Source organism: Hoplias malabaricus, chromosome 9 (assembly GCF_029633855.1).
Source record: "Hoplias malabaricus isolate fHopMal1 chromosome 9, fHopMal1.hap1, whole genome shotgun sequence".
NCBI lineage: Eukaryota > Metazoa > Chordata > Actinopteri > Characiformes > Erythrinidae > Hoplias > Hoplias malabaricus.
In genome coordinates this window covers 7243085-7268246 of record NC_089808.1, presented here as the reverse complement: position 1 = coordinate 7268246, position 25162 = coordinate 7243085, and the positions used below count along the sequence as shown (strand labels likewise).

The 25162-nt window shown below is 40.1% G+C and overlaps 1 protein-coding gene across 9 annotated transcripts in view; it reads left to right on the top strand.

Annotated features, from left to right (window-relative positions):
- Window positions 1-25162, top strand: part of LOC136707833 (adhesion G protein-coupled receptor L2-like) — a 148228-nt gene that overhangs the window by 29839 nt on the left and 93227 nt on the right. For 5 of the 9 annotated variants that reach the window (XM_066682107.1, XM_066682104.1, XM_066682106.1 and 2 more), the window contains exons 2-5: window positions 5574-5787; window positions 14384-14493; window positions 19951-19965; window positions 22900-23700. In XM_066682107.1, coding sequence (XP_066538204.1) covers window positions 5574-5787; window positions 14384-14493; window positions 19951-19965; window positions 22900-23700 — 1140 coding nt within the window. The remainder of the gene's footprint in view (window positions 1-5573; window positions 5788-14383; window positions 14494-19950; window positions 19966-22899; window positions 23701-25162) is intronic. The other 4 variants (XM_066682108.1, XM_066682105.1, XM_066682101.1 and 1 more) reach the window with 1 other exon arrangement.

Genomic DNA, 25162 nt, shown 5'->3' with positions numbered 1-25162 from the left:
CCCCCTCTGATTCACAGATGGAGCACTAGATGCAAGAATCGATAGTCAGGAACCTAAAGAAAGATGTTTTGCAGCTCAAACCGCTTCATGTTCTCTATATGTGGTCAAAGAAGCGTCTCATTTATGGCAGGTTTGACTGCGCCAGAAAGTAGCCGTGAGCTTCCGTGGCTTCTGCAAAAAATTTCCTCATAAAGACGGCATACCTTTGACGTGAGTTAAGCTACTTCAAAAATCACATTGGCACTAAGATTTAGTGAGATGTGCTCTCCGGAGCGGTGCAATGTTTTGGAGCTGGCTGCTCGTGGATTACGTTAACCTGCGGGGTCTCGCTTGATAAACTGACTGCCTGATTCCGAATGGCATTGTAATTAGTTGTCAGAGATAGGTTCCCAGGTTAGTCCAGATACTCCCCTGTCCCTGTTATTGATTTAACTTTTGTTTCTTGCCTCCGGGCCCCAGAGACATGCATCTCGCACGGGGGAGGCTCGTACTCCAGCACCAGGCTTCATCAATTCCTAGGCCTTCTGTTGACAGCTGTTTGCGATCAGGCCGCACGGGCTTGATGGATGCGGGTAGCCTTTCTGCTGAAGGAGCCGCAGACGGTGGGGGAGACGCAGTGACGGGTGGTCCCGCACAAAGGCAATATGTGCGGCTTGTTTTTTATCTCTTCTGAGTTTTGAGAAAGCCATGAAATGCACAGTCCCTCTCTCTGCACAGCGTTAAAGAGTGATAAACCTGTCACGCCCCGCCATGAGGAACGAGCATCCAGCTATTCATCAGTCTTGGTGGTGAAGCGAGGGAGGGGCCAGGGTTAGCTCAGGCTTTATTCTCGACAGCTCTTTATTGCAGTTATGGATAGCTGTAGTCAGTGGGGGCAGCAACTGAAACGCTGGACCATATTCTTAGTTTGCCTTGGTCACATAAGCAGTGGTCCAAAGGTGTAGCAAATGAAAAGTTTCAAAAAATAAAAGCTGAGCTCTGAAATCCATATACATCTCAACTTTTGTTTGATCTGTTGCTCAGAGACAAGAGGGTTAAAGTGTATATTTTTTACACAATCTCAGTCCTAAACTGTGCACCTCTTTATACAAAATGGACAATTAATGTAACCATAGTAACTAAGTAATAATAATATAATTACAATCAAGAAAGTCCAATGTATAGCAAACTGACAATGACTATTTATCTGGACTACGTTAGGTTTGACACATTTTTTCAAGCAATCTTTCCCAGAAATACTGCTCTCCACATGTCAGCCTTACTTCAGGACACTTTTATCTGGCTGTTATTTCTAAGACTGAGCTTCCCTATGACCTCTGATGTGGTCTTCCAGTTGAGTGTACAGCTCAGGCAATTCTAAGCCTGCGGGAAAATGTATGTTACAGTACATTGAGTTCTGCTTTGAGAACTAATGTGCCATTTATTCTAACAAAGTGGAATTTATACGTTTCGTGCCTTTTTAGGTGCTTATGAGGCGTTCAGTTTTACAATGGACATACCATGCAAAACACATCAGCAGTACTCACCTATAGGTTTACAGGCGATCAAGAAGCCACTGGTAGACATTTATATAAATGTGTTGAAAAACCTTTTGTCAAATAATCAAATTAAAGTGTTAGAGGCACTTTCTGACTTATGGGCAAGGCCTACCTTTTTCTGCAGTTTGGAATCTCTCAGGGTGCGAGGCATTCCCTCACTTAAGGGCAAGGCCAGCCTCTCTCTCCAGTTTGGAGGTTTCCATCACCAGATGAATCCTCTTGAATCTGAGAGGTCATCTGAGACACCATGGAAGTGCCACCCCCCCCACACCCCCATGAGAGTCCATTGTTTTTGTTTTTGCTAAAGTAGAGTTAAGGTACAGGTTAGTAATGGATAACCTCACAGTGATATGTTGCAGGCCACAGCCGAGCAGATCACAGCACGCATCTCGGGGCACTGCGAGCGATGGTCAGCTGCTGCACAGTCTTCACAGTGTGTGCGTGTCTGTGCCGTACTGAACTGTGGTAATTAGAGGCCTTGCGCTAAGTGAGTTGGTTTACACGGCAGGGCTGGGGAATGAATGGCGTGATGAAAAAGAGCAGCGCGTGTTCCTCTTTTCTTTTTTCTCTCCACCGAGGCAACAGGCTGAGAGGAGGCTAATTGGGGAGCACAGAGCAGAAAACACAAATGGCAGCTGCCCCCCTCGGGACTGGGGGCTGCCGCTAACAACTGTGATTATTGACAGTTCATTCAGTCGCCTTATGCTTTTCTGAAGCCCAGGCCAACGGCAGCACCTTCCTGTGTTCTGTGCTTCATAACAAACCTCCACTGCACTGCTCAGAACAGACTGCTGCAATCTGAACACCATTAACCTTCATCTCACACTTTCTCTCCCTCCCTTCATTTATTTTTATAAGTACAAACTGCACTGCAAACGCTGCCACGAGTGTCTTCCTTTCCTCGTTTCCTAACGAACAAACGAGTGCACCATCAACCGTACCAACATGAGACAGTATCCTTCTGTTTCTGCTCTTTCCTACTCTTTCCATCTTTCTCTGGAGTAGCTGTGTTTGCTGTAGCACTGTTACACAGCGTGAGGAGTCTGAACCACACTCACCCTTCATTTTCTGTCTGTCACTGTCGGTCTCCATCTATCTATACTTCTTCCTTCACCTCTGCCTTCCTATTATCCCGTCTTTCCTACTTTTCTTGTCCATCCCTGATTATTTTTAATTGTTTCAGTCAGTTTGGCGGCTCTTTTGACTTCCCTCCTTTCGTTTCACTCTTTTCTTTGTACATTTCTTGTTTATTTTTTTTCATCCTTTCCAATTTCTTGTTTCTTTTTCTTCCTTTCAATTTCTCTTTAATTCCTTTTCCTTTTGCTTTCTTTCTTTGTTTTTTCTCCTTTTCAGTTTTTCTTTTCTTCTTTGTTTTTCTTTCATTTCAATTTTTCTTTTTTCTTTTTCTTTCTTCATTTTAATTTTTTCTTTGATTTTTCTCTTTCTCTTTCTTTCGTCTTTCCTCCTTTCAATTTTTCTTTTTTTCTTTTTCTTTCCTCATTTACTTTTTTCTTTCTTTCTCTTTCTTTCTTCTTTCCTTCTTTAAATTTTTCTTTTTTTTCTTTCCTCATTTAATTTTATTTTCTTTCTTTCTCTTTCTTTCGTCTTTCCCCCTTTCAATTTTTCTTTTTTCTTTCCTCATTTACTTTTATTTTCTTTCTTTCTTTCTTTCTCTTTCTTCTTTCAATTTTTCTTTTTTTTCTTTCCTCATTTACTTTTATTTTCTTTCTTTCTCTTTCTTTCTTCTTTCCTCCTTTCAATTTTTCTTTTTCTTCCCTCATTTACTTTTATTTTCTTTCTTTCCTGAAGAAACCCAAAAAGCGACGGAATCAAACAACCTTTTCAGATCATTTGTTGAAAGGGAACACAATTGAGTAAAATAGTTAATTTTGCTGTAAGCACGGCTGTTTGGCTGCTCTCACGGCTGCAGCGCGGCGTATAGATTTTTCTTCCTGTGTGTGGACTCCAGACAGTCCCTCCTTCGATCGGCACCACTGTAAAATAGATTAAATTACACTTCATGCGGCTAGGATTCATGTTCTCCTTCTCCTCTCTCTCTCTCTCTCTCCCCCTACTCTAGTTTTCTTTCCCCTTCACATAACTCTTCCTCTCTCCCACTCACTAGTGGTAGAAAATTACACACAGTGAAAACCTGTAAGCAACAATGAAAGATGTATTACACTTCAGTTGGAAGCTTTCAGCATGTTCAGCTGTCATTGCTGGGGACTGCTGTCAGTTTGGAGTTTGGAGAGTAACACTTCGACAAAAGGTGGTTTTTTCAGCTGCACTAGAAGGGTGCCTAATAAAATGAGTTAAATAGTCAAATATGTGTCTGTGATGTTAGCTTTGAGACATTGAAAGGTGTAGGGGCAGGTTTAAAGATAGGGTTAAGGACAACTGTAGCATTTATGATACTTGGCTTATTTTGCCCATTTTTGTAATAGTTCAGAGTTTGCTTTTATAAGAACGTTTACGATGTCTGGGTTTTATTGCATCGTACGCATCCTGGAATGGTCTTAAATTTAAATATGTTCAAATTCACATTAAGACTGGGTGAAGTGTCTGTACCTTATTGAGTTCACTGCATTCAGTACATGTTTCTGCCGATTATTAGTTGTGTTCATGAAATATTGGGGAAAGTGGAGACGCTACTTGCCAATGACTGTGATTTTCTATTATTATTATTATTGTTATTGTTATTATTATTTTCTCAAGTCATCTTCAGATCTACCTTTTTCTTTTGGCTCATAAACCTCTGATCCTGGACGCTCCGTCTCCTTCCTTTATTTGCGATCCAAAAGAAAGCTGTGGATATGTGCTTCCAGTGTTAATTTGACTGATTTTGACTGATGCTCACATCTTCAAAGTCTCTGTCTCGTAGCGTGTGTCGGCAGCACGTCCTTTTGCGGAAAACTGATGTGTCCTTTCATCTGCATCAGGAAAGTGGGCGAATGGGGTTGTTCGTGTTTGTCTTTAGCTCTAGGAGATTTTTATTCTCTCTGCTGTGCACTTTCCTTAGCATCTGCTTTTCCTGTTTTTTCCCCCTCAAGCACCCTCCATTTTGTCTGAATTCACCAGGGGCCCCCCCTCCGTGTGTTAGATGATCTCCAGAGCCAGTTTGAAAGAGACGCTGTTTGTGCGAGAGAGGTGACCATGAAGGTCTGGTTAATTGTCCGTCCGTGTGAAATTCGCATGGACGGGAACAGCTGCACATCCCACACAGCTCTGTATCCGTTTCAGACACGGGTGAAGACGCATGTTGGTGATGTCATTATGTCGCTAAGGTCGCTAAGGTAAAATGGCTATGAAGTCATTGGTGGGCGAAGTCATGGGTGGACGACAGTGAGCCGTATCACGTTTCTCAGCCTCTGACATTGTTATTATTACCATTTTGTTAACAGTGTCGAGGGTAAAGTCTGGGATTCTTATATTACAGTTTTATGGTAATGGATAACATGGTCATTTTTCAATTTCCGTAAAACCACTAAACCCCGTCATCCACATTTTTCATTCATTCATTCATTATCTGGCAACACAGACACACACTCACACCTTCGGACACTTTTGAGTTGCCAATCCACCTACCAACGTGTGTTTTTGGACTGTGGGAGGAAACCGGAGCACCCGGAGAAAACCCACGCAGACACGGGGAGAACACACCAACTTCTCACAGACAGTCACCCGGAGCGGGAATCGAACCCACAACCTCCAGGTCCCTGGAGCTGTGTGACTGCGACACTACCTGCTGCGCCACTGTGCCGCCCCCACATTTCTCTATTTATTTTATTAATTGGTAGCTGTTACTGCAGTAGCAGCTCATAAGCCATTGACCAGGTGACCTTAAGCTCATGTGCAGCTGCTCCAGAGCATTCCAATCTACTAATAATGCCTTTCCACTGACATTATACAAGCCCTGTATGCCAGAATCCACTGATCATGAGGGCCTTCTGTAAATATTTGGACATGTCGTGTGTATTGTACTAATCCCACCTGTGTTAACCCTTGTGCTTCTGTTTTTTTTCTTTTTCTGTGCAGCGTTCAGTCGTGCAGCACTGCCGTTTGGTCTGGTGCGCAGGGAGCTATCATGCGAGGGTTACCCCATTGACCTCCGCTGCCCAGGGAGTGATGTCATTATGATCGAGACGGCCAACTACGGTCGCACGGACGACAAGATCTGCGACGCTGACCCTTTCCAGATGGAAAACATCAACTGCTACCTCCCAGATGCCTACAAAATCATATCTCAAAGGTAAAGGCTGCGTGCCAAGCATCACTCACACTGCAAATGTGGACTCCATTTCCTGACTTCAGATTTCTTCCTAGATAGTGGGTTATTCCGAGCTCCTTTAAGTAGTCCCCAACCCCCCCACCCCATTCGCTGGTCGTCCGGACGGTGCTTGCCTGTAAAAGAGGGCTGCTGGGTAACGTAAACAAACCTGGATTCCACCATTAAGGCCCACTCACCATCCACTAAAGCCTCTTTCTCCAGGTGCACCTGACCACAATCATTTCAAAGAATGTCTAGGGCAAGGAGTTTCCAGAAGAGCCCTAAAGGCATGCACTGGAAAGCAGAGCTCTGTGAATTAGCACGAAAACAGAATGGATGGTGCCATATTAATGGACTTTTTTTTTTTTTTTTTCTGGAGTGGTATGAGCTTTTCAAGCTCAGAGTCACCGTTGTTCCCACAGTAACACAAGCACCATTTGATGTGAATTAATTTCTCACTCAGTTCAGAAGATTAAAGGTGAAAAATATCTCTGTTCAAAGAAAGATTTCCATTGTTCACCATTTAAATGTTTTTGCACCATTAGAATACATCAGCTGCTCAACAGAAAGAGATGTAGAAATGGTCCAGAAGGGCTTGGATTTAAATCTTTGACCTACATTATAACTCAATGTTGTTTTGACAGTGATAATATTTAATCATAAAATTATTCTGAAACTAGAAAAAACTATACTCTTGACATGTCTGTCATTTTGGTGTCATTAAAACTAACATGGGGAAAGAGAGGGGACCAATCCTGTTATATAATATGTGTGTGACTGACTTCTTCTGGATTAAATGTATGATTCATGCTCTTACATCTTGGCAAATTTCAGTTTAATTTCATATTCAAATCCTTATTTAGATTTTTAAAATGTATATTAAGATTTTAGAGCTCTACAGAAATCTTGAAGAATGATTGTGTCATTAGTCAACAGTACCCCCCCCCCACACACACACACACTCACACACACTTATTGGAATAAGTGCAAATTCAAATCTGACATCGCAACAAAGCAAACAAATGTATTTTTGTTATGTTATTACAATGTTATTACATGTGTACTTACATAGCAACAGTGGCATCACAAAACGACCACAATCACTCCTGACTTAACTACAGCCTTATATTTTTTTCACCAAAAATTGCCTGAATCCACCTCTTAAACGTTAACTCTGCGCTGGAGCCATGCAGCCATTTCCTGAGCTATTTTCTTACAGATTGAAAAGCAGCTTCTCTTTGTTCAGAGCTGCGTTCTCTGTGGCAGTGGCATAGGCTGCAGCCCTGAGTAATGCTCTCCTCTCAAACCATTTATATTTGTGACACTTGTGCTTGCTCCTAGTCTCTCAGGACATTCTTGTGTTGCTGCCAGACTACACACACACACACACACACACACACACACACACACATTCATAGCACTGGGAACTCTCTGCTGCTGCTAGCTGTGATGGTGTATATTTAAAGCACCCCAGATATTAACATTTCATAAGGCCCGGCCGGCTCTGCTCGCCCTGGTGAAAAAACAGCTACTGCCTTCCAGTTAAAGCCTAGTGCCATGAATTGTCCAATGTAGGCACAGTCCTTATTTTAGACCTTAGTTAAAGGCTTGGGAATGTGATGTTTTAGCCTGTTTTTAAGGGGACTTGAGAGGAATATATGCTTCCTTAACTCCTAGCTTCACAGCCACAGTAAAATTTATTAGGACCTCTGACAGATCCAGAAAGACGACTGTCCTTGGACTAAAGGGAACCTGTTGATTATGAAGGAAAAACATATTATGTGACTAGATTTTCAGGCCCCTCTTTTGCCAAGAAAGACAGCACACCCATGTATGAAATTAAAATACAATGAAGTCACAGGGACCTTTAGCACTTATTTCGTTCTTACATCAGTCCTTGGCATTAATATTCATTGCCTGTCCTTCTGAGAAGAGACAAATGAAAGCCTAGTAATGTGTGTCCTCTCATTGGATGCGCCTTTGTTCCAAAACACTCTGTACCACACGTTCCCGTGGGTAGCTGTAGGTTATAATTGACACGCTGTGGCAGCTCCACCCACTGTTGGTTTCAGAGGTTTCCTCTGTTCACAATTAAGCAAGGTTTTATTTTGTTTTATATATATTTTTTTCCTTTTCAAGAATTTTACTGGCTTGGGAAAAACTTGAGGATGGGGGCTGTAGCAGGGCATATTAATTCCTAAAACTCAATGGTATTATATTGTTTTACTGGGAGCAGGCTTCAGCCATTACTGCTCAAGGGTGCTTTTTAATATGCCCTTAAAAGGGCATAGTGAACGAAATAAGTATTTGGTATATTGCTATTTTATTAAATGTTAATAACAATGCCAAGAAATCATGGCTCATGATCTTATACAGTACTGTGTATACAAAAGCACCTAAGTTTGCTGTCATTATTTAAAATTTAATTTTACTCAGGTAATGTAACTCTTTAATGGAGTACTGTAGCAAACCACAACTTTAACTCATACTTTCTAATTGTTCAGTGTGAGTCTAGACTAGTTCTGAAATTCAGTTGAAACAAAGCTGCACTCGAGCTAGGAACCACTTTCGTATGGTACAATTATTCACTAATGCACTTTTTCATCTCAAGTAGCCGAGGGAATCGCTCTGATACCAATTCAGCTGTTTAGAATAAGCCAGCTGTCTTGTCCTGTACGACTGTGCTACTTGACTCAGAGCTAGCGTGCTGCCGACTTTGCCGGTGCCAAGGTCAGCACTCTGACTGTACGATGGCCATTCAGCATCTCTCCAAAGAGTCCTCCAACGCAGACTGTTAGCCGACACTCACTAACACAAAAAATGTGCTCCTCTTCATCTGTCTTAAGTGGCTTCCTGTCACCCACTTTCAGCGTGTCATTGGTGACATAAGGGGGAAATGAAATTGTCCATGGAAACATATTAATACAGACTTTTTTTTTTTGGTGTGTCGTGTGGTGATTCTGGAGGAACGAGTCCTGTGGGCACTGCAGCCTTTCTCCTCTGTTTTATCTTTCCCCTCAGAATAACTTGAAGTTATGGCCTTGGGCGAGGGATAATGAAATTTCTCTTAATTAATATTTCCACTATGGGAGCTCTTGGGTAGCCCAAAGCCCCAACTGTCTCGCAAACCAGCATCCTGTACGTGAGAGAGCATGGAACACATCAGCATTGCCCCTTTAGATGATACGCCAGCTGATGCAAGGAAGAGGCAACACTTTTAAAGCTAGAAGATGACACGGTGTAATTAAAGGGTTATGTTAAGATCCAAACACTTCTTGCCAGACACAAAACAAGTGGAGATGTTTGGGGAAAGGTCACTGAAGTGGGTGCCGGAGGAGACACGGTCGGAATTTTAAGGCGGTCTTGCGCGTAGGCCGGGAGAGAGCTGCTCGGCTTTGCTTGTGCAATTAAGGCACCGCAGGAAGGGTTGAACTACAAGGCCCCATTGCTGCTGCCTTTAGGTCATGAGCCTTTCTCAGAGTGGCTTTACAGGACAGATAAAACAGTGCTAGTTAGAATCTTGTTGACAAGTTTATGGAGCGGTTTAACAAGCTTCATTTCCATTTCTCATTAACACTTTTGAAGAACGCTGTCACACCGGCCTGACCGGAATGTCGCTCAGTGCTTAGACTCTACACTCATCACTGATGATAAGAAAAACATGCTGTATTTTAACATCATTTATTACTCCCTTATAGATAATTGGAAAAAGACCTGTCAAAAATACATTGCACAAAACTTTTGCTCAAGACCATGTTTGTGTTTAGAAAAAAATATTATTTAATAAATTAAAACTTGATTTCATTTTAAAACTTGATTTCATTTCATTTTATGTACAATACAATATATAATGTACTTTGGTTGGTACAAACTGCACACCTAAATGTATGTGAATATTCATGTAAGTAATTCTGTGATCATGTAATTACATTGTAATAAGTCTACAATGTTAAAGGAATGTTAAGAAAAGTAGTAATAACTCTAGATTTCTAGAGTGTGTCAGCAAATTTCTAATATTATTAACAGCAGATGTGTTTATTAACATCAGATATGCATATTCCTAATGGGCATCCTCAAAGACCATGTAAGACCTTGAGCAATAAACACTGAAAAGACTCGAGAAGAAACTCCATAAAAATGGTGGGGAAACCCTGAGAGAAACCAAGGCTCAAAGCAGAAACTTTCCTCACAGTTTAATGAACTGACCAACACTCAAATGTAGAAACATGATATTTAAAAAACCCTGAAAAACTGAAGCACTGAAATCTATAACTCCATCAGAACACGAGAAGAAGATCTGAGAGAAACCAAGACTCCAAAGCAGCACCACTCTGAGGAAATCTAAAAAATTCTCAAGTACAAAAATAAAAAAAGAAATACAAGGGGAAACCAAGACTCAACAAAAGAAACTACCTGAGAACCTAAAGGGAAAAACCTCCAGCAGAAGATATCTACAATGTTGAGGAGGCACCATTCAGAGGAGCTCTAATAACGCAGTAAGAACACAGAAGAAGAAACCCTTCAAGAAACCAAGACCCAGGAGGAGGATAGATTCTCATAACGTGTTGTGACAGAAGTGAGCTTTACAGAGGCTCTGGGATCCTGCGACAGTCAGAGTCGTGTGGTTCGTGTTAAATGTGCTTCAGATAGGACACTGGATATGAGAAGTTAGTTGTTAAGGAGTTCAGTATGAGAGTGGGGCAGGATTACAATTTCCATTTCACAAGAGTGGCATTCAGTCGTCTTCTAACAGCTTCTGACAGTCCGACTCGGGACTTGAATGCGAAATGTGTTTCTTATGAAAGGTTCCATACTTTTGGACGTGCTCTGCCTTTTCTTGACATGTATGGCACGTTTCCATTTGTCTGAGATCCTCTGGTCTGTTCAGAGTGAGCTGCTAGAGCCACGCAAAAAAACCCAAACAGGACTTTCTTCTCGCAAGGTCTTTAAAATTCCTCAAATAGGTGCTTTCAAAACTGCAAAGTGCCTTGCTGTGCTGTGCGTCCTGGAGGACGGGGCACATGTGAAATAATTGCTTACTGGGGCTGTTTCACAATATTGCATTCTGTATTTTGTGAGGGGCCAGGCAATATGGCGAGAACTTATTTCCCTTATCACTGTCCCACAACGTGCACAAGCAAAATAGTTCCAACAGTCAGATAATCTTTAGCCCACATGGTTTGTCTCGCCAAATTGTCCAGCCTTAAATATTAATCAATGTGTGGCAGATGCGAATATGAATATTATAAATATTTAGGACTTGCTGTTGTGGTAGATTAGTGAGTATGGTCATAGATACCCAATCACTGCAACATGGGGCTGAGCCAAATCACAAGATGTCCTCTCTCTGATTAGAAAAAAAAAAAAAATAAGAATAATAATGTCCCACATTATAGAGTAATAACAATGTAGTTACAATGCAATAAATGCAATAAGAGATATACTCACTGAAACATTCAGTTATTGTTGGGGGAAAAAAAAGTACAGCTCATATAAATACACTTTAATTAGCAGATTTTGTCAAGTTATTACACGTGTAGTAACATCAGTGAATCCACATTGATTGTGTACAGTAGATGCTGTACTACTCAAATCTGTCAATAACAGTGCATATTGTAAATGTGTAATAACAGTTTTAAGAGATAGCGTATAAGGTATGACCTTATTGGGTTAATCTGTGACTCACCCTCTCTGAGGGTTTAGAAAATGTACATTGGGGAGTGGAGCGCAAGTGTGTAGTGAGGGTGGGGCTTCACAGTTATTAGCCTTATGCTAAATACAGACAGCTGCAGTGAAGCGAGGCTTGTCTAAGCCCAGAAAGCCATATCCCAGAGAGCCCCCTGTTCTTGTCCTTCTCCACCGTCTGCTGCTCCAGCTTCACCCTGCTGTCTGCAGCTGGGGTCTCATGTTCAGGGGGCCAATTCAGAGCCAATGGTAGCGTCTACAAAAATTGGAAAATTCATTTTTAAATAGCGGTGGGGAAGAACTTACTACATGATCGTGTATTTAGGTAAAGCACGAATTCATTTTTCAAGGTCATGGAGAGAAAAAATATCCAGGTAACAGAGCTGGGGACTCACAGGGGAGCTCCCAGCATGCACTGTAGCCTCCTCCTGTGGTTTGTGTGTGTTATGTAGGTGGGGGATGTTGTTTTGTGTGTGTTTTCCGGGTGTGTGACGGTTGTTGTGGCAGAGCAGTATCAACTTGGAACCTTGTGTCGTGGTGGATGAGGCTCTGACAATAATCATCATACACCAAACAAATACTTCCTTGTTCCCTTGTTCCCTACTCCCTTATTAGGGCTATACATAACACTTACTGGCAGAATGTACATTCCGCATCCCGCAAACACCCCCAAACACAAAAAACAACATCCCCCACCCACATAACACACAATAATGACACAAACTGCCAAAACAACCCTGAAAAACTAAAGCTAAAACAAACATGGGGTCTTTGAATGTGCTGCTATGGTACATATGTTCTTTTAAATGGATATTCAACTGAATTTAAATTCCTGCCTTTAAAGGGTATGAGTGTGTAATTGTATAAAGTGTTATGAATATCTATTTATATGCAATTATGCAGATTTATAGCTTTATATATTCCATATAATGCATTATAAATGCTTTTCAAATGCATTATTTACACAGGATTCTTAGGAAGTTTTACCAAAACCTTACTTGAGTGATTAAGATTGGGTTAGTTTGATGTTGTACAGTTTAGTTATACCCTTATTATACACTTGTATTGAGTAGAATACACCTACCAGCCAGTCTTTAAATATCTTTATTCAAATAATAACATTTTAGGGTTCATTCCCATTTAAGGAAAATGTGTGTTTGTTTTATGTTTTGTATTTTTTTGTATTTTAAACGAATGACTATGCGTTCAATCTCGTGAAATATTTAAGAGCCCTGATTGTGGAGAGTCCCCGTTTTGCCATTTTTCTGCTGTGTTTGCTCCCGTTGTAACACCAATCCTTCTGCATATAGAAGACCTGATTGAAGTCTGGCTAATTTTGTCAGTTATTTGCTCCAGTTTATCCCATTATGCGCTGGCATAGGTCGCATGTTCGTGCTAGCAGCCCATTGGAATTCAGGGAGATGCCTAACTTCAGAGCCAAGGTCACTGCCGACTGAAAAGGAGCCAAATCTCCCAGCAGTGACACACAAGTTCACAAAATGATTCGGGTTCCAAATACTTAAGGTGATTTATTCCTCAGAGAGCACAACAGATGAATGCCTGATGAGCGGCACGTCTTGAGAGGCACCACTGTTTTTTTTTTTTTTTTATTTTAAGCGGCAGTTGCTTGGCTTCATTGTCAATCAGTGTCTCTTCACTTAAGATATTAAAGATTCCCTGAGGAGCTGCAATCTTACCTGCCCCACCATTTTTAACGACAACAGGAAGAAAAGAGGGAGCCAGGCAGAGATCCATTTTCATCTGACAGTTCTTTGTGGGGATGGGGTAAAGGTGGTTAAAACATACTGGGCTAATTTTGCTTGAAAAAAGGAAGGACTCGCACTAAAATCACGATTTTTGTTCTTTGTTTTAGAGAGGTACTGATGAGAACAATGTTCTGTAGACTCAGCTTTGTCAGATATTACAGTCTCTCTCTTCAACACGCCTTTATGCTCCTCCTATATCTTAAAATTCCAGGATTCTCTTTCCCTAGAAGTAGATCCACTACTACTACTTGAGTTTGTCTGCGTTTCAATGTTATTTAAGACACTAAGACTATTCCATTTAAAGCACTTACGTACGTACACAGTTATTCACGTGTAAGGTTATGTAGTTACAAGTTTGGAAGTCTGGAAATCTACTTACGAACAAAACTGTTTTATGGAATTATGGTTTCAAATCTGAACTTTTATCAGGATTTCTCTGCTTGATTCAAGGGATAATGTTTATTACAAATGCTATTACATATTTTATTACATGGCTTCAATGCCAAGAAAGGACTAACTTAAGATTTACAGCTGTTTTTATTCCATATTATTTGTAAAAACCTGAATTAAAATGTGTTATGTTTAAGTACAACTATTTTTTAAAATTGGTATTGTCATACATTATTCATTGTTGTATTTACATAAGCATGGTATGGATAGAACCTTTTCAACTGAAACCCACTTTCAACTGAATTTCTGTTACCGTCTTTGACCCACGAGCTAATTGCATAATTACAGAGTTAGCAAAGTAATCACAGTTGCATTTAATTTTCATGTTGTTTTGGCAGTCTATCCATTCTTTGTTTCGGTGTCAGAGAAAGACAAATGTGGACGAATGTGAAGGACCTCTTTCTTTATGCAACACAAGGCTGGGCTCAATGACTTTCCATCAAATTTGAATCATAATAAAATGACATATACAGACTTGATATTGACTGAAAGTTCACAAGCTACACTTTCAAAAGAACATCATCTTGTCTCAGTGAGAGGTTTGAGTCAGAAACAATGAAATAACAATATCCTGATTCTAACGTCGTGAGATTGAATGAGGTTTAGTGTTTTTGTGTGGTGGTGAGTTCTTCTCTCTGGACTAACCCTCTGGCTCCGCACTCTGTTCTGTTTTGCAGATGTAACAACCGGACGCAATGCGTCGTTATCACCGGCTCCGATGTCTTTCCAGATCCTTGTCCAGGGACGTACAAGTACCTGGAGGTCCAATATGAGTGTGTTCCATATAGTAAGTAGTCTTTAGAAAGTTTTCTGAAGACCATCAGTTAAAGTCATCTAGTCTCTTTTCATCAAGAGCACATGAGGTAGTAAAATCAACCTCATAAAATACAAAATATGAACTTTGAATATATAAACTTTAAGAATTTATGAAGAAATTACTGGTGTTTTGTTTAATTTTGATTAATTTTGCTGTTACAAAAAAATTGAAAGAATCTCTCTCTCTCTCTCTCTCTCTCTCTCTCTCTCTATATATATATATATATATATATATATATATATATATAATATATATAGATATATATATATATATATATAATGTGTGTGTTTACAATGAAATAAAGTAGGTTTAGTTTCTCAGTAGCTATACTGTAGTTGTCTTTACTTTGTTCATCCAAAATTAAGCTGTCATTAAAATATATACATTTTAAATTTGCACAGTTGGGCAGCTACATCAACCCGCCATAATTTAAACTTAAAAAAACTATGAAAAAAAACTGCCATAATGTTGCCCTTAATTCTAAACCTAGTCCTCAGCATAACCTCAACCCCTAACATATCCCAGTCCACAAGCGTAATCCAAACACTATTCAGAATGCTATGCCTAAACCCAACAATCTCCCAGTTTAGAGGTTTCATTTTTCTGTAGTTTATGTAACTCTTTTTTTTTAACCTCTAAACAAATACAAGATATTACTTGCAGTGGCTAATCAACAGGTTAAAAACAAGGCCTGCTTGATGATATTTCATTGCTGTAGAAGAGTCAAATGTGTCACATTCAGAAAGTTGTGAATTCTGAAATTCCAAAAGCCCGAAAGTTGTTTAAACAGATGAACTTTAGTAAGGACGACTACCTTGGAGAAAGCTATTGAGAACACTGAGCAACCGTAATGCCTCACCTTGCCTTTTTGCGTTCTTCCTGACACTTTTACTTGAGTTCTCTCAACAGTTTTATATTTGTCAAGTTTTTCATCGCTTCTGCTTAGCTGCCACATGCTTCAGTAGACAACATGTCTGCTTCAAAATGAATTTCTGAACTTTCTGACCGCAGTTTCTTTCTCCTGAAATCTGGCAGCTTGAGCTACTGATGCCTCCTTATTGATTTTTCTGTCTGTGCATATACAGTAGATCCCCCTCTGCCTGCAGGAGTGGAGAAATGTGTGTGTTTCAAAAACCCCACCCCTTCACATCTGGACAATGGTTTAAGTAAAAGGGTTTGGCTTGAGTTTTAGGGATTGAGGAAAAATGCTCGAATGCGATTTTACCCCAAAAACGGCAGTGTGCTTTCTCTGAAGCTGCTGCATTATGGATGCCTTGTTGGAGGCTGTTTTAAGGAATTCTTACAGGCAACTTCAGTTTGGTTTTGGGGGGAGGAGGTAGTCTGCTGGCAGAGAAAAATGTGCGCTCATTAATAACTTGTGTCAAAATATGCCACATGTGATGTATGATGTTAATGTGCCGTTACATGTGTAGTGCTGTTGAAGCTGCTGTTTGGTGGAAATGCAGTTAACTAAGCTACCAGTTTCTCCACACTTAAATTACTTCATGCTGATACAAGGCAGAAAATCCTGCTTAAATGTGAGCTAGCTGCTTTTAGGAGAACCATTCATTATTAAATGATATCTAGATTTACTCACTTCCAATAAATAATGCAGGGCGTTCCCTCACATAAACCAAAGTTTGACACTTGCCCTTTGACAAGTGCTGCTGTTCAAAGTTAAAGCAGAGGCCTTCTCATTCAGAGTGAGCAGAGTGTTGAGTTGTTTTCATCAGTCTATCTGGCTAATTGGAGGCCAACTTGAAGCTAAGCTGCATCAAAAGTTTTGAATCATTTGTAGTTTTGAAACTGCTATTTCTAAAAGTGATACCCAGTAAACAAGGAAAGTCCCTGGACGTTCAAAATAGGTCTAAAAGTAGTCTGTCCGTCAAGGACATATTTTAAACGTCAATGGACATCCAAAATCCATCTTAATAAGTTAGTTATCAAGTGGTAAACAAACGATAACGTCAATGGACGTCCAAAACGCGTTTTATACAAGTAATTTATTTCGGGACCAATTAATAACGTCAATGGACGTCCAACGTCCAATACGTCTAATAGTCGTCTTTTCAATGTCTGTGTTTAGACGTCTTTTCAACTTTCATTTTCAACCTTAAGAGAACGTTGATTAGACGGCAGTCATTACGTTATTTCAACGTTGAATCGATGGCTAAATGTTTACTGGGTAATGTTTAATGTCACTAATGGCATAACTGTGGACAGAATGTTTGGAAATGCTGAAAACATCTCAGTGTCATTCAAGGACATTGGGAGAGTAATGGAAAAGGAAAAAAGGCTGGTGAAGAGCTTCTTGAAATATCCATAAATTGAATTTCACCACAACAATTTGTTAAATATGAAGATGTGAAGAGCTGAATAAAAACCTGCGTAGAAATGACAATCTAAAGAAACGACTGATAGACCCAACTGGTTTGACAGAAACAAGCACAAAACAATATTTATTTGTTCTTACTTTTCTTTCTTTTACTAAATAAAAAATATCCTTAAGTGTTTTTATGCTAATCAAATCATAGGTCTCAATGTGAATTGGTACAGAAATTTTGATGACTAATCAGCATCTAGAATCATCCTCAAACCTGCCTCTAACCCTCAGTCTAACAGTGAATATATTCTAAACATATGTATAAGCTCCAAAAGGTCTAAAGCAACAGGACATTCCTGTGTAAATTCTCCCACAACCGTTTACAGCACTGTTTCTGTTATATTTCCTCAGATATGTTAGACAACATTTGCTTTAATTTAGTGACACATTGCCACCACTGGATTGGAGATTTCTTAGTGATTGCAAATGAACTATGGATAGTAACAAATTATACTGTATAACTGTTATGAATAGCTGAACTGCTCCTTTTAATCAAATGGTTCCATTTGGGAGATCTCCTTGGTGTGAGATGAGTCCTTATACTTTCTGGACTCCTTTCTAGATGCTGTACAGTCAGTTTGGAATGAGCTACGTCTCTGGTTATCATTCTGAATGTATCAAAACATCATTTTCTTTGTGTTGCTCAGAATGGGCATATTATAGAAGTATTTCATCCATGTATCGGATACTGACTGGGTTTTAACAGCAGCAAACACAAGCTTGCATATTGTGAAATAACCAGTAAATGAAGAGAACTATGAGCTTAGTTACTTTAACTCAGCGAATCATTCAAGATCTTTTTTTTTCTTTTTGCCCTTAGTGTTTGCACTGTGATGTAGAACAATTCCATGTTTGCAGCTGTCCTTTATGAAGGTTGCCTCCTGCAGCGTCCAAAAGGCACCAGCCTCCTGAGTCATCTCCGCATTAATCCCTCCTCCACAAGATCTTTTTCACTCACATTTGGCTCTTTTAAACCCTTTAGATTTCAGCTCTGGCGCTGAATTGGAACACCTGGTCCACTGTATATTGCCTCAGAATTGAAGTTATAAGAAAGTATTTATTTATGGCTACGGTCATCAGCTGTGTCTTCAGTTCAATCGATTTCTTTGTCGAGAAAGAACACTTTTCCTTTCAGAAAAGTTGTGGGCACAGAGAGAGATATTATAGATGAGGCTGTTGACGTTTATTATGAGCTACAATGACTGCTTTTCTCTTTGACGCATGCTACCTTGAATGTTTATTGAAAGGCGCATGACAGTGCACTTGTAGAGTCTGAAAATGCCCAGGCTCTTGTTATCAGATGATTGGGAACAGCCGTCTGTGACGTTTGGTTTTAATATAGCTCTCACAGACAAATGGAGGAAAAAAGTAATTCTATGATATGTTATTGTTATTATTATTTTCATTGTTATTAAGGGTTTCAATCTGTGAATAAATGGCACTAACCTTTAAAAATGTCTTTGTTATTAATCCTTCTACTTTGGTTTGTTTCTCTTTATATCTCTCTCTCACTTTCTTCTTTGTCTCTATTGCTAATGATTAACCTCTTTCCTCTGAGTTTAGGAATGAAGTGATGTTCACAGAAACATCAAATATCATTTCATAAAGAAGGGGTTCCCAAATGTTCAATTAGTAGCACATCACTGGAAGTGTTTGTTCAGAAGGCTATGTGACATCTGCAAAAACAAATGCTATAAATACACATTTAGATTTCCAGTATTTCTAAAGGCTTCTTCTAGTTACTGTCATTTGTTCTAAAAGATGTTTTAGCCAATTTCAACCTTGTAGCTTTATGAACAAACACCTGTATTAAGGTATTATTGTTTATTTTTATTGCTGCTTATTCATGTTATATTTTACAGTGAGGATAGGAACACAAGGAAAACATAATTTCTCTGAGAATTGAGCCCGAACCAAAAAATGTCATAAATGATTCATTACCTCCTTACACGTTGTCAATCAGGCTACAAGGCTAATGTAGAGAATAAGGCTGGGAACATCACAATGGTCAAGGCTCACCACATTGTGCCAAACGGCATGAGAGAATCCTCAAAAAGTTCAAATCTGGGCAAGGCCAATACCCACTGTTGAATATGAGTGAAGTTCAAGAGCTCAAGCTAGAAAATTCAAGGAAAGCAGTCCTGCTACATTAATAAATATGGCCAGTTATGTTTGGGAGTATTACAGAAATGAATAGTCCCCGAACACAGTCTGCTGCTACATCAATAAATAAAAACCATACAGCAATTCTATGCAGAAATATTATTGCGGTATTATTTTAGGTGCCAAGCTTTCAGATGGAAAATGTCTGCTGTAATCAGATGGGTCTGTTATTGAGCTTGTTTTCATGAGGAAAAAAAAGGAATAGATTAAAATAAATAAAAATAGATGCTAAGTTTTGATTATTGCTATCAAGAGTGTATATGTGAACAATGGAAAGGCCAACATCTATTCATATAAATGTGTGGGTGGGGGGGATGGGGGGGGTACATCAGTGCCCCTGGCATTGTTGACCTTTAATATGTAATGTTTAGAATTGATTAAGAGGCACTTATTGATATCGTAGAGAGACACGTAGAGTACATGGTTATTTCAGCAAAGACATTTTTCTTCATGCTTTCGGAAGTTATAGGTTGTAGATCGAGACTGTTTCTGTTCTATTATAAAAAATGAAATATTCATTCATCTATTTTCTATCATAATGTAAATTCATCAACGGAAAGTAATGGAAAATTGCAAAAAGAATCAGAGAACTGATCACATTTGATTTTATACTGTGGTTAATGGCTTTCTCATTGGATTTACAAGTCTGCGTTTCTGACTTTCCTTTGTTTGGGAACCTCTGTACTGTGAGTGTATGACTAAATAGTGTCCTTTATTACATTTCTCTATGTATATGACTCTATCTGTGGACTCTCTCTCTCTCTGTCGTCACTCAAAGTCACTCTGTATAGATACACTGTACCTGTACATTTTCTCTGCCTCATGCTAATCTTTCTCTCCCTTGACACTCTTTCCACTTTTTTTTTCTCACTGCCCAATAGAAGTGGAGCAAAAAGGTAAATGACTGCTCTGGTTCTCGGTCCTCAGCTCCTTGTTCTGTGTTGTTTGGTCCTGAGCCCTCCACCCAGACCCCGCCCCCTCCTCCTCCTCCTCCTCCTCCTTCCTCTTCCTGCCCTCTCCTTCTCCTTCGCTCCTGCTCCCGCCTCCCCTTACCCCCACATGAGATCCAATATCCAATCTCCAGATCCTGAGATCCACACGATCTCTGCCTCATTGACTCCAAATGAAATTACACCCCAGCGCTCTTTTGGACCTGAATTCTCATCGTAATCAATGTCTTCACATCACTTTTTTGTAGATACGCTTTGGTCTCGAGGCGTCCAACCTGAAGTCCCAGGAGAAAGTTTTGAGTATCATGAGGTTGCACAAAATCCATCCCTCTTCTTTTTTCTAAATAAATAAATTCATTTAAAAATGTTTAAAAAATGATACATTCTTTTTTCAATGTAATCAGTTCAAACTCTGCAAATCAATGATATCCCAATATGTGAAAGCATCATATAGGTATTACATCATTACATTTGTTGGAAAGACCATTTGACTTCATCGAATACTTAAATACGTTGTTAAAAAATAATCATCAAGGCTGCTTTAACAAAGGCACTGGTTCTATTTCAAACCTTGAATTTTATTTAAAATCATTTGCAGTTGAAATGGTACTTGCATGATGAAATTTTCTCGACATGGATAGAGAATAGGTTGTGTATTGTTCTAGATAGCATTAAGATATTTTGATTTGTTTTAGTCTAAAATAAAGGATGAGCCATTTTTGGTGCTATATACATTTTCCAGCAGATTCTCCATCAATCTCAAGAACAGTTTCCTCTTGCAATTGGTTCTATGTACAATTCCTGCTTTTAAATAGAACCATAGTTTTGCTAAAGAACCTAGATGAACCTGTGTGTTTTATCAAAATGTCTTTTTTTCTCTAAAGGGTTCAGCTGGTCTCAAACTTTTGACTTGCCATAAACAAACAAATTATGAATTTTTCCCTTTTTTTCTCAATTTCTCAAAGTTCAGGCTTTTCATTGGATTTCTAGTCACAAAAATCCCACTTTTCAGAAAAAGAAAGTAAGTTACTTATTATTTTTGAGTTGTAAGTCGGACGGAGAGTGTGAAAATAGTTACTTTAGACATAGTCAAGGTTTCAGGAAACCAAGTCATTATTTTGACATATTTGAACATTTCAAGAGATTGCTGTTTTTAAGACAGAGTTTGGCAGAATTCGTAAAAAAACAAGTAATAGCTTTGACAGTGTAAGTCATATATATTTCAAAAATGTAAAAATGTAGTCCCTAATTTACGATACCGAGTCTAAAGGCATCAGGCTTCGAGAACCTGAGTAGCCTGTACCTGTCAGGAAGAAAGGTAGAGTTTCCTAATGAGAAATATTAGAGGTATCATCCCCCAGTTAAAATGCTTTCACATGCCAGGGTATGATTTTTTGCAGTGTAGGACAAATTCTGGCTTGTCTATTTGGCTTTATTCCAACCCCCTGCCATGACACATCTCTTGACCACGTGGTTGGTGATGGGCGAGAGAGGCCGCTGATTATTTTAGCATCTGCATGTGATACGCTGTCCACCATAGAATGCACATACATTCCGTTAATGGCCCAAGGCCCAGAGATGGACATGTTGTTTTATCTTTGGCGAGGCCTCCCTCACCCATTATCTTTATAAAGCGATATTATGATCGCTTCTTTCTCTCTCTCTCTCTCTCTATGTCTCTCTCTGTCATCCTATCTGTCCTGAGCAGCATTGGCATTCTGCTCCACCGTCCTTCTCCTGCCTCTTCCCTCCTATCGCGTGTCATGTGTGTTGTATGTTCTTTCCTCAGACATAATTCATGTATGTGTGTGTTTTATTTTCCAAGGTATGGCTTTTGCGCTGCTGGTAGAACTCTATACTCTATATCACCCCATCTCAGTTATCTCTTATTGAGTCCAACTGGGCATTAAAAATATGTAAAGAACACCTATTTAGGGAGCAAGGCCGAAAGTCATCTCCTCTGTGGTCTCCTTTCATTTGCAGGGGCTTCTTTTTTTTTTTTTTTTTTACAGTTTGTTTGGTCCCCTTTTCCCTTTTTCAGTTACACTCGTGTTTAAAGCCATCTCAGGGAGCAAGGCCATAGCACACTCAGTCCACAGAACCTGGCCATATCAGAGCTGCCCTCGCTTTAACCTGTTGAATTTCCTCTCAACTATGCATGCCACACCTGCTCCTAAAGGGGCAAAAATGAGTTTATGATGCTAAAGCTTCTGTAATCCATCTTTACAAGTGGCCACCATCTGCTCCTGGAGATGTATTTTTTCTGGATGTTTCACTTACACAGCCCCAATTCAACAAAAGTTGTTTCAGCTGTAGTCAGGAGCTATTACATATCTATTGATAGGCTATTCATGTGTCATTATCTAATAATCACATGGTAATTACACAGTAATACTAATACACAATTATTTATTTACATTCAGTTTATATCATGCATTGACTGGTCAAAAATGTACAGCCCGGACATTTGTCCTTTATTTTGATGTCCGTAAATATCAATACCAATTATATAATGATATATACTATTATTATTATTATTATTATTATTATTATTATTTTGCAGACAAAGAACACATAAGTTCTGGATATCCACCATTTTTCTACGCTTTTTTGCCTTTGTTTTTCTGTTCTAAGTTAATGATGGACAAGTAAAGAAATTAGTTTCTTGGATCAAACCTGGATTAAGACTGGAGCTAAACTGCCTAAAAGAAAAGTACATCTCCAGGAGCAGGGCTGAAGACCACACACACACCAACACACACACACAGTGTCACCCACACACATCTCGGAGTCAAAGAATACCCGTAGAGAAAATCAATCTGGAGTTCAGGAACATTTGCATTTCTAACCCTGCGTCTCGCTCTCCTGCTTTTGTTTCAGTTTTCATTTGCCCCGGGACGCTGAAAGCGGTGGGGGAGCCCGCCTTCGTGTTCGAGGCAGAACAGCAAGCGGGCGCCTGGTGCAAAGACCCCCTGCAGGCGGGCGACAAGATCTATTTCATGCCCTGGACCCCGTACCGCACGGACACCCTCATAGAATACAGCTCCCTGGAAGATTTCAGGAACGGACGCCAGACCACCACATATAAGCTCCCCCACCGAGTGGACGGGACAGGTTTCGTGGCCTACGACGGTGCCGTCTTCTTCAACAAAGAGCGAACCCGTAACATCGTCAAGTTTGACCTGCGTACAAGGATCAAGAGCGGAGAGGCCATCGTGGCCAACGCCAATTACCACGACACCTCACCGTATCGCTGGGGGGGCAAAACGGACATCGACCTGGCTGTGGATGAGCGGGGTCTCTGGGTCATCTACGCCACTGAGCAGAACAACGGACGCATCGTCCTGAGCCAGCTGAACCCTTACACTTTACGCTTCGAGGCCACCTGGGACACGGCGTATGACAAGCGCTCCGCCTCCAACGCCTTCATGGTGTGTGGCGTGCTGCATGTGGTGCGCTCGAGCTACGAGGAGAACGAGAGTGAGGCGGGCCGCAGCCACATAGACTACATCTACAACACCCGGCTGGGCCAAGGGGAGCGAGCCGATATCCCCTTCCCGAACCAGTACCAGTATGTCGCCGCCGTGGATTACAACCCGCGAGACAACCAGCTCTATGTGTGGAATAACTTTTACGTCCTGAGATACGACCTGGAGTTCGGCCCACCTGACCCAGACGAAGGTAAGCTGGTCTTTGCCTTTGAGCGAGGAAGTGATGTCTGAGATTCACAGCAGGTTCTACTTTTACATTTTCAGTGGGGGAAATGGCTGACACTAGATAATGACACTAAAATATGTTGATGCACAATTAAATAAATAAGTAAAAAATGCTACAGCAGATTCTATACACAATGCCTTTGAAGAACCACTTGTGGTTCCATAAAGAACCATGTGTGAGTTTTAAGAACCTTTTAAAAATGTAAAAATCCATCACTTGATCTCCGTGTAACTTTCTATGGCATTCATTAAAGAACATTTGTAGCACATTATTATATAATAATTGACTTAAAGGGTACCCCATTTCCACAAGTTAAGCCAGTTTTCTGTGGCCTTAATAAAACATCTCTGATCTGCTTTGGTCAAAATACCACAAGGCTCACACAGCCCAGCATAACTCTCCCACTGTCTATACAGCCCTGCTCAGAGCGACAAGTTTCTGCTCTTGTTCCTTTAAAGGAGAACGAGCCACATTCCAGTTCAGTGCGAGAGCCCAGGAGCAAGGAGCAGAAACTATAGCCATTTTCACTTGGTCCTCCTCCTCTATTCTTGTTTTCACCATTTTCACCAAATGCTCACTGTGTATGTTTTGTTCCATTTAACCTCCTTGTTTTGGCGCACTCACATAAACAAAGGTCCAGAGCTGTGGGCTGGATATTTCTACTCTGAAGTCTACATAAGAGGCAGCACAAAAACCAAATATCCTGTTTTATGTCATGTTTTCACATTTAAGCAGCCCACAAAAGAAAAAAAAGGAAAAAGAAACTTGGCTGGGGTGTATTACTTCACAGTTTGTGGGTGGGTGAACATTCTAGCTCTCCAAATTAATGTTCATGTTATTGCTGCCTATAGAGATGTATCTCTATTTTGGTGGATTTATAGTTTACTGCATCATTTGAACACAGCCACTGTTCTTTGTGTGAAAATCTGATGATGAATAGATAGAATTTCCATTGAAAGTTAAGAAGGTATTATTTTTTTTCTATATTTTCTTTAAGAATTATAGAATAAACAGGAAACAGGTCAGATATATGACCAGATCATTCTTTTTTTACTGCTGGTCAATCAGGCACATGATATTATTGATTATGCGTGTATGTGGGTCCTTCCAGAGCATAACTGTGTTCACTGTGATGCCAGATACGGATCAGTTACGAGAATGTGAGCTGTCAAGACAGAGAGATTGGATCACTGCAGGAAATCAGGATGGAGCGCTAAAGCTGGTTATGTGAAAGTAGCTGTTGTTGGAGCTTGTTGCTTGTGTTTGTAAAGTACGTCCGGCGCTGTGAGGCCGTCGGCCATGCTGATTGGGCTTGAAGTGCGGGATATGGTATAGATTACTGGGCTTTAATTTAGAATCCTGCTACAAGTGCAACACGGAGGAGAGTGGCAGTCAGTGGCAGTCCTCTGAAGAGGGTCCTCTTGTA